This window comes from Octopus sinensis, linkage group LG10 (genome assembly GCF_006345805.1).
Source record: "Octopus sinensis linkage group LG10, ASM634580v1, whole genome shotgun sequence".
In the NCBI taxonomy this organism is placed as follows: domain Eukaryota; kingdom Metazoa; phylum Mollusca; class Cephalopoda; order Octopoda; family Octopodidae; genus Octopus; species Octopus sinensis.
This window is the reverse complement of record NC_043006.1, coordinates 63930936-63940204: the sequence shown is the minus strand read 5'-3', so window position 1 is coordinate 63940204 and position 9269 is coordinate 63930936. Positions and strand designations below refer to the sequence as shown.

The 9269-nt window shown below is 36.0% G+C and overlaps 1 protein-coding gene and 1 long non-coding RNA gene across 2 annotated transcripts in view; both read right to left on the bottom strand.

Annotated features, from left to right (window-relative positions):
- Nucleotides 1-243: 243 nt before the first annotated feature.
- On the bottom strand, nucleotides 244-4782 carry LOC115216518 (protein inturned-like). Its single transcript, XM_029785956.2, has 2 exons — nucleotides 2966-4782; nucleotides 244-1306 (listed from the first exon to the last, which is right to left on the bottom strand). The coding sequence occupies exons 1-2, from the start codon at nucleotides 4501-4503 to the stop codon at nucleotides 988-990; spliced, it is 1857 nt and encodes a 618-aa protein (XP_029641816.1). The 5' UTR covers nucleotides 4504-4782; the 3' UTR covers nucleotides 244-987.
- Nucleotides 4783-7132: 2350 nt separating this feature from the next.
- LOC118765150 overlaps nucleotides 7133-9269 on the bottom strand; it is a 2849-nt gene continuing 712 nt past the window's right edge. Inside the window, exons 2-3 of the long non-coding RNA XR_005001013.1 lie at nucleotides 8320-8815; nucleotides 7133-7601 (exon numbers count right to left, since the gene is read on the bottom strand). This is a non-coding gene — a long non-coding RNA (uncharacterized LOC118765150). The remainder of the gene's footprint in view (nucleotides 7602-8319; nucleotides 8816-9269) is intronic.

Below are 9269 nucleotides of genomic sequence, written 5' to 3'. Positions count from 1 at the left end.
TCCATTCAAAGAAAAATATATTCTGTTCATTGTTGTGCGAGCAGGAAGCAAACTTCTTATTACACATCTATGCCTGCGTCTATATTTGATTAAGAAAAAAAATGAAGATGAAAATGTTTTTTTTTAGTGACAAAGTGAAAAAATGAAAACAGTTTTATTCGTATTTTCTTTATTTACTCCTTTCAAAAGAGGAAATCCTGCCATAATTTACTTTTCTATAAACTCGGCTTTCTTCATGGTTTGAATTGTCTGTCGAGCTAACATAGTTATTTCCCTTCAATAGCGGCCAGCGTCTGCAGGGAACTTTTCTTTTTTTTTTCGAGAGCGAATTTGTATTTAAAAAATTACAAATTAAAAACAACACAAGTAATGTAAACATAGTCTATCGGTCGCATGTATATAGAGTATACATTTTATTTATACAACAAATTTATTACGAGATAGCATCCGGGGGAAAGCTCGCCACATGACGCCAAGTGTTAAGAAACAGCCGAATGTCATAGACCAGGCAAGACAACTGCCCTCGGTAACACCGAGAATGGTAGATACCGAAGGATCTATCCTAACATATGATCTTGTGGAATTATAACTTACTACTTTATCCAAAAGTGATGATGTTCAAAAAGGAGTTGGATATGGCACAGAGAAAGCTGTCCTCTATATGACTGACTTAATCTATGTGCATTGACTGATTTGACATTATATGAATACAGCTCAGATACGGATGGCCTCTGTCTGACTGACTTAACTTTGATACATTTGAGAAAAAACTGGCCTCTGTCTGGCTGACTTGACCATAAATGAGAGAAGCTCACAGATAGATTACCTATTTGACAGTCTTAAACTCACATAAGTGAAGATCAGACATGGATAGCCTCTGTCTGTCTGACTTGGCATAGACATACTTTCTCATCTCGGCAGTTTTTCATCAACTTAAAGTGTTTCATAAGACAGAAATCTTCACCACTGAGAAACTCACTTTTAAAATCACTCCATCCAGTTAAGGCCAAATGGAAGATTGAATGCCAGCTCTACAAGACTCTGCTCAATCCTGTCCTGAAAACAAACAAGAACTGTTTGTTGCACATTCCCCTTATCGTGACATATTCGTTTACCCACCACCCAAAAGTCTGTATTTTGAGTTTCCTTCACTTTATGTTCGTTCACAGCCTCTTTTCGTAGAAGGACACCATATTCAAGGATTCTTTGACGACTGGTTCCATGAGTGGTGGCCAATCTTGATCTTTGTTTTTTTTTCTCAAACAGTTTTGAGTTTTTGAAATGTTCCATAATTAAAATGCAGCACCTAAGAGGAACAAAATATAAATTAAGTTTAAACCTCATAAATCAGTAAAAGGTTCTTATATTAGTTATTGTCCTTTTTACTTGAGCCCTGGGAATCGTAGGACCAGTTACCCACTTAAGTGACCAAGATCACAACACTCCTGCTGAACAGGACACCAGCCCACTGCAAGGTTCATCATTATCATCATCATCATCCTCGTTTAACATTCGTTTTCCATGCAGGCATGGGTTGGACTGGTTTGACTGAAGACTGGCAAGCCAGGAGGCTGTGCCAGGCTCCAGTCTGATCTGGCAAAGTTCATACAGCTGGATGCCCTTCCTAACACCAGCCATTCCAAGAGTGTAGTGGGTGCTTTTTACATGCCACCAGTACGGGAACCAGTCAGGCGGCACTAGCAACGACCCATACATGAATGATGCTTATTGCATGTCACCAGCACTAGAGCCAGTCAGGCAGCACTGGCAATGGCCAGAAGCGAGTAATTCTGAGGGAAGGGAGCTACTCAACTACATCAACCCCAGTATTGAACTGGTACTTACTGAACCCCAAAAAGATGGGATACAAAGTCGACCTTGCTGGCATTTGAACTCAGAATGTAAAAAAAAAACTGGAAGAAATAAAAAAAAGCATTTTGTCCAAAATGCAAATGATAATAACAACAACAACAACGGTTTCAAATTTTGCCACAAGGGCAGCAATTTGTTGGGGAGGGGTTATGTTGATTACATTGACCCCAGTGTTCAACTGGTACATATTTTATCAACCCTCGAAAGGATGAAAGGCAAAGTCAACCTCGGCAGAATTTGAACTCAGAAGATAACAGCAGACAAAATACTGATAAGCACTACGCCCAGCATGCTAACGATTCTGCCAGCTTGCCACCTTTACTACTACTATACTACTACTACTAAGAAGATGAAGAAGAAGAATCTTTTCTAGTCTAGGCACAAGGCCTGAAACTTGGGGAGAAGGGGCCAGTTGATTAGATCGACCCCAGTACACAACTGGTACTTAATTTATTGACCCCGAAAGGATGAAAGGCAAAGTCGACCTCGGTGGAATTTGAACTCAGAATGTAAAGACAGATGAAACACTGCTAAGCATTTCGCCCGATGTGCTAAAGTTTCTGCCAGCTCGCCACCTTAATAATAACTAATAATATTGATGGCATGCACTGCTCTCTCCCTCTCTTTCACCACAATTTTCCCTCACTCTTTCCTCGTGCATCTAGCTGCTCAACTACAACAGACCAGCATCCCGTCCAGGTGGGGAAACCTATATGCCAATGAAACACGGAAACCGGCCCTTATGAGCCAGGCATGGTTTGAGAAGGAAGAAACAGCAACAACAACATTATAGGCATAAAGCCTGAAATTTTGGGAGGAGGAGGGACTAGTCAATTACATCAACACCAGTATACAGTTGGCAAGGCAAAGATGACCTCCGCAGAATTTGAACTGGGTTAGGGTTAGGGTTAGGGTTGTGTTAGCAACAATCTCTAGTTCTAAATTCTTCATATTCTGGGTGTTTTGACAGCAAAATGCCACGAACCATTTTGCCTGGTATGCTAATGGTTCTGTTAATTCACCGCCTTAATAATAATAATAATAATAATAATAATAAAATTGATAATTTGAATTGAGGTGAAGAAGAATTTACCTGGTAAGATCAGACTTGATATCTGAATGAATGTCACAACATCCATTAATATGTATTCCCGTTGACATACCATCTTTACTTGCCTGCAAATAAAGAACTGCAACCACACCAAAGCAACAGGGATATCGAGAATGCAATGAAGTAAAATTAACAAAGTTTAAACTGTTCAGTTTGGTTTCAGAATGTCTTTGACTTTGAAGTGTTATTTCATGTTGAAAATCTGAAGTTTCAGCATTACTTTGAGTCTGAATTTTGTATGGAGAGGAATTGGGGGATACTGTGAGGTTGGATGAATATTTTGGATTCATCCGGTAAGGTGTTCTTGAATTTTCTTTGGGAGTAACCATGCAGGTAGGGGATATGGTTAGATTTGAAATGTCTGCATACTTGGAGTATTCAGTAGGATTTCGTGCCAAATTACAAGGTTTTTTCTGTTTGTTGATTGGTGATTTGAACAATGATGCAATCTGATCTGCAAAAGATAAATCTTTCATCTTGCCATCATTTTTGTTGCCATCCATACAATTGTCACTGAAACAAAGAATGGTTGATTCTATTTGTGAAAGAGTTGCTTTTAGTCTTTCGATATACAATGGTGGGGGTGATGGTGGTAATGTTGATGAAGAAATGGTATTTTTACCAAGGAGAGACTTTGGAGATTGCAGTAATGTGGCTAGAAAATAAGGTTTGTGGTAAACTACCAAAAGATAGCATTGAGAAGGTTGCTCAATGTATCCCAAAGCAACACCTTTTTGTGTTTTATTTCCTGTCAAGTGAATTTCTCTCCATAAAATTATCTGCTGACTTGTCTGTTGAGATAAAAGTCTGTTAAACTTCAAGTAAACGTAGACATCTTCCAAATTTCTTGGAGATAAATGATTACAGAGTAAATATTCATTGAAAAACACACAAGAACCAACTAGAAAGAACTGCTTTCTGTGTTGGCAACAATCTCTAGTTCTAAATTCTTCATATTCTGGGTGTTTTGATTCTAAATCAGAGAGGATTTTATTCAAATTATCTTGGTAAAATGTAGGTAAAATATGCATCGAAATATACTCAAAGCCAAGGTTTAAAATTGTCTCAGAAGACGATTTGAATAAATTAATTAACTCTTCTTCTGCAGATGAAAAAATTCCATTCAATTTTTCATGGAATTTCTTTCTAAGGAATGCATTTTCAACAGAACCATACAAAACAAATATAAGATGCATGATACTTTCAAACAGACTGGTAATAGTTTTATTACAAAGCACTTGAGATTTAACCACAAATATCACAGTTCTTTGACCTTCTTTATGATATTTCACTTGTAAGTGTTTCCCGCCTTCGCAAGTTAATACGGAAGCATTTGCAGGTTTTCCAGTTAGATCTTCCATTACATTACACAAGACAACCAACATGGCTTCTGTTTCCAGAAGAAAGTTATCTTTTTTAGGATAGCTATACACAACACATGGTTTTCTTTCCTCATCTGAACCTTCTTCTTTAGGTTCCATTGCCAAACAGAACACAAACAATGCAGAATTTATATCCATTTTAGAATTTAACAATGGGTTTCTCAATTAATGTAGCATTAAACTGCCTCAATTATTTCCTTGTCAGTTTTACCTCGAGGTTCATTTTATTATTTTAGATCCCATGTGTCAAAGACTTTTTAATTGATATCTTGTAGATGTAGGCATGGTTGAGTGGTAAGAAGCTTGCTTCCCAACCACATGATTCCAGGTTCAGTCCTACTGTATAACACCTTAAGGCAAGTGTCTTCTATTATAGCCTCGGGCCATTCTAACTAAGCCTTGTGAGTGGATTTGGTAGACAGAAACTGAAAGAAACCCGATGTGTGTCTGTGTTTGTCCCCTGACACTGCTTGACAACCAATGTTGGTGTGTTTACATCCCTGTAACTTAGCAGTTCAGCCTAAGAGACCGATAGAATAAGTACTAGGCTTTAAAAATTAAAGAAGTCCTGGGGTCGATTTGTTCAACTAAAACCCTTCAAGGTGGTGCCCCAGCATGGCCTCAGATTAATGACTGAAACATTAAAAGAACAACTCAACAGAGTCATTATGACAATAATAAATACAGACACTGTTTCTAGTTTACTTAATTACTATTCATTTGTCAACTGGTTAATCACTTAAACAATTAACCGTTTGATTAATTATTCAGTCAATCAATCAGTTAAGTTTGTCAAACGCCTTCTCTTGCTGTTCACAGCCTCATCAATGGCATTCCCTCTCTACTCCAGGTCTGTTTCTTGGTTTACAGGTTCTATATTTTTATATTTATACAGATATGAACGAGAATGTGTGTGAGAGAGGAGAGAAAGAAAGGCAGCATGTGTGCATGTGTCTATGTGCGTAATTGCAAGTTTATTGATGTGCCTGCTTGTGTGTGAGCGTGCAGATATATGTTTGAGTGGTATAGTAGATTCTGTGAGGCAGAATGTGTTTGTTATGTGAGGTGGGTGGGTGGAGAGAGAATATTTTAAAAGAAAAAGAGGAAACAAGGAGACAGATGAAAATATTGTTTAAATGAAGTAAAACGACATAAATGGATCATTGTCAATTTGGACTTCATCTCAAAGGTTCAGTTGTTTGATCCACTAAATTTCCTGTCCATTGACTTGACACCCATGTGGAGGAGTATTCCACAGACAAGTGTAACAGACAGAATCAGCACAACACAATGTTTGTGGCAAAGCTGTGGCCTTTTGAATTACATCTACAATCTATTTAATGGCCTAAATTTTGCATGGATTGATCCAAGACATTGGTAATATACCATGCCATTGGTTTGAACCTGGGATACCATGATTGGGAAGTAAACTTCTTAATGATTTGACCATGCTGTATCTACACATAAAATTATGCCCCCACCCTCAGCATAATTAGGATAAGCTTCAAAATTACCACAAGAGAATAAAAAACGGAATTTTTTGGAGTGAGTATTTCAAGAGAAGAGTCTTAAAATGGACATTCAATAATGAAATACAAAAGCATATTTTATAGAAATGCTGTAGATGTGTTTCAGCTAAAAAAAACTTGTTTCACAATTATTTTCTTGTATACAAACATAGTATATACTTCTTAAACCATTTTGTCATCATGTTTCTGAAGAAATACGCAGCCTTTGTTTCAATAAATTATGAAAATAATGAAGAATTTAGCCAAATATCCTTGCCATTATTAACCCTTTCGATACCAACCTGGCTGAAACTGCCTCTGGCTCTGAGTACAGATGTCTTGTTTCCATAAGTTCTGTATTAAAATCTTCCATGAAACCTTAATCTCAATTTATATTCCTAACACAAGCTTAATGATAACAAAGTTATTTTACTAAATTCTTTGTTATATTTAAATTAATTGAAAGAAACACAGAGCATCTCAACAGAAATATAGTAACAAAAGGATTAACAAATGATTAATTTAACCCTTTCAATACCAACCTGGCTGAAACCGGCTCAGGCTTTGAATACAAATGTCTTGTTTTCATAAGTTTTTAATTAAAATCTTCCACCAAACCTCAGTCACAATTTATGTTCCTAACACCAGTTTAATGATAACTAAGATATTTTACCAAATTCTTTGTTGTATTTAAAATCAATTGAAAGAAACACAGAGCATCCCAAAATAAATACAGTAACGAAAGGGTTAATCTGACGTTTGGAACATAAATTAAAATGATGAAGGGTTTTAATTTAGATCACTTTAAACTGGTCTCAGGTGGGTTGATATGAAAACGGTTTATTATATGTGGCACTCATTTGGTATAATAGTATCCAATTTATCTTATCTTAATGTCTAACAAACTCTGTTACACTGTTTACAGTATATTCCTGCACAAAATATTGGAGGTTGAGGAGAAATAGGTAAATGAAGCAATTAGAAGTCAAACACATCTGTTGATTTTCCTGAATTGAAATAATTGATGGAGAATCAATATAATTTACTGCTGATTTCTGATGAGACCATTGTTTTTTCTTTTTTTTTTTTTTTGATTGGCTTTATCAATGGTTTAACTCTTTGGTATTCAGATTACTCTGTCAAATACAAAGCTTATTTATTCACATTATTTTGAATAAACAATGCATCATCTCGTAGCTTTGAGACTTCAATGATGTGATTGAAACATTGATGTTTATTTTTAGATATTCATTTTTAGAATGACATTGTATGACAGGTGTGAGAGGCAGATCTGGTCTGTTTGAACATAAAACAGGTAAAATATTTGGGCTGGATATGGCTATTTAAATATTGCATTATTTCACAACAACTTAAATTTCAACAAATTTCTCTTTCTTACATGATGATTTCATAACTTTTTTCTCACCACTTAAACTTTCAGTAAATTTCCTTTTCTTAGTTATTTCTTGGTCACTGAAATTCCAATAATTCAATTTCCAAATTTGTTATTATCAAAAGTAACCCCTATTTTTTCTTCATTCATTTTCTATTTTCTGTCATCACGTATGGTTAAGAATGGTTAATATATATCATCCACATTGCAATTGCTTTAATTTCAGCACAGTCTCAGATCAAATCATTTGCAAGCCAAGGACAATTTTCCATTTTGTTAAGCTGTTATTCACTGGAACCACATAAATGTTATGCATTTCTTCTAAAAGCTGTTGGCTGTCAAAAAAAAAAAAGAGAAAATGGAAAAGTTACCAATTTATTTCTACAGGAATGAAATGGTTAAAATAAAAAAGGAAAAACTGAAGTTAGTGTAGTACAAGGAAAAGTAGAATCTGCAGTACAGTTAAGATCTGTGAAACATTTGATAGATTCTCAGTTTGGTTCAACTTAAAATAGATGTATACACCTACCATTTTATATATTTTTCTTTGTTATTTTCATTCAACTATGGTCATGTTGGGTCACAACCTAGGATGGTTTAGTCAAACAAATTCATCCCATACTTCTTTGTAAGTCTGGCGCTTATTTTATTGCTCTCTCTCTCTCTTGCCAAACCATTCAGTTACAGGGAAGTAAACAAACCATCATCAATTATCAAGTGGCAGTGGAAAACACACACACATACATACGCACATATACGACAGGCTCCCACAGAGTTTCTGTGGTCAGCATTGGTTAAGCCAGGGCAATAGTAGAAGATACTTGCCTGAGATGTTGTGCATTGGAACTGAACCCGAAACCATGTGGTTATGAAGCAAACTTCTTAACCACACGGCCATGTCTGTAATAAACTCGAAAAAAGCAGCTTTTTCAGAATTGATAGAAGAAGAAGAAGAAGAAGAAGAAGGGGGGGGAGGAGAAGAAGAAGAAGAAAGAAGAAGAAGAAGAAGAAGAAGAAGAAGAAGAAGAATCTGACAGTAAAAAGTTAACTTACCATTGCTGGGATTGAACTTACATTATTGTATGCAGAAATCGTCCTTCGAGTCATGGCAAAATCTATCCGTAGAAAGTAAATGTTTGCATCAGCGTGTGTGGTGAGGTTAAGTAAAATGTTTGCTTTTATGAGGAAAAATTAATCCGATATAAGGATTCACTATAAACTTCCTTAAAGGTTCAGAATAGATTCAGCGTTCTTCGTTAACTCAGGCATTTATCCACGACAAAGTTCAATGTGATTAAAATCGAAGTGAGATTCATAGAACGAGATATATTCAGGCACTGTAAAAGGGTGAACGAGTTCTACGTCGTCGGACAGGTTCCTTTTTTTAAAAAAAAATGAGCACGAGGCGAAAGTGAATCTTGGTTTTCATTCTCCCACTTGTGTCGGGTGAAAAAGTTCAGAAACATAATTACCAGTCAAATATTTTAGTAGATCGATTGTCTTCAGACAGTTCGCATCTTTTATTTGCAATCTTTCTTCATATCTGGGCCTTAAAGAAGAGAAAATAATAATAATTAACCTACAAACCAAACTTCAGAGAAAGGAAATTATTGTCTGCAGGAATGTAGAGCGATCAGCTCAAGAAATCCCGTCTTTGTCAATGTGTAAATATTATTTACTATTAAGTACAATCATCACCGCAAATAGTACAACTTATAAACTATACTGACATCTTCATCGTTTCCTTCCTAAAAGAAACCGGTTTCTTTGTAACTCACGAAAAGTAAGTTCTTAGTTAAAATTTACATTAATATAGCAAAGTGATTGGTGACGACGCTTGACCATTTTCATTTATCATCTTCATGAAAAAGAAAAAAAAAGGGGGTGTCCCTAACCCACGGTGAAGTCTCACTAGAGTTAAAAGACCTAGGTGGGCGATGGGGATAACACTGACATTATTACTTGGCATGAAACGCAATCAAATTCCAAAACCCAGTCTTCGG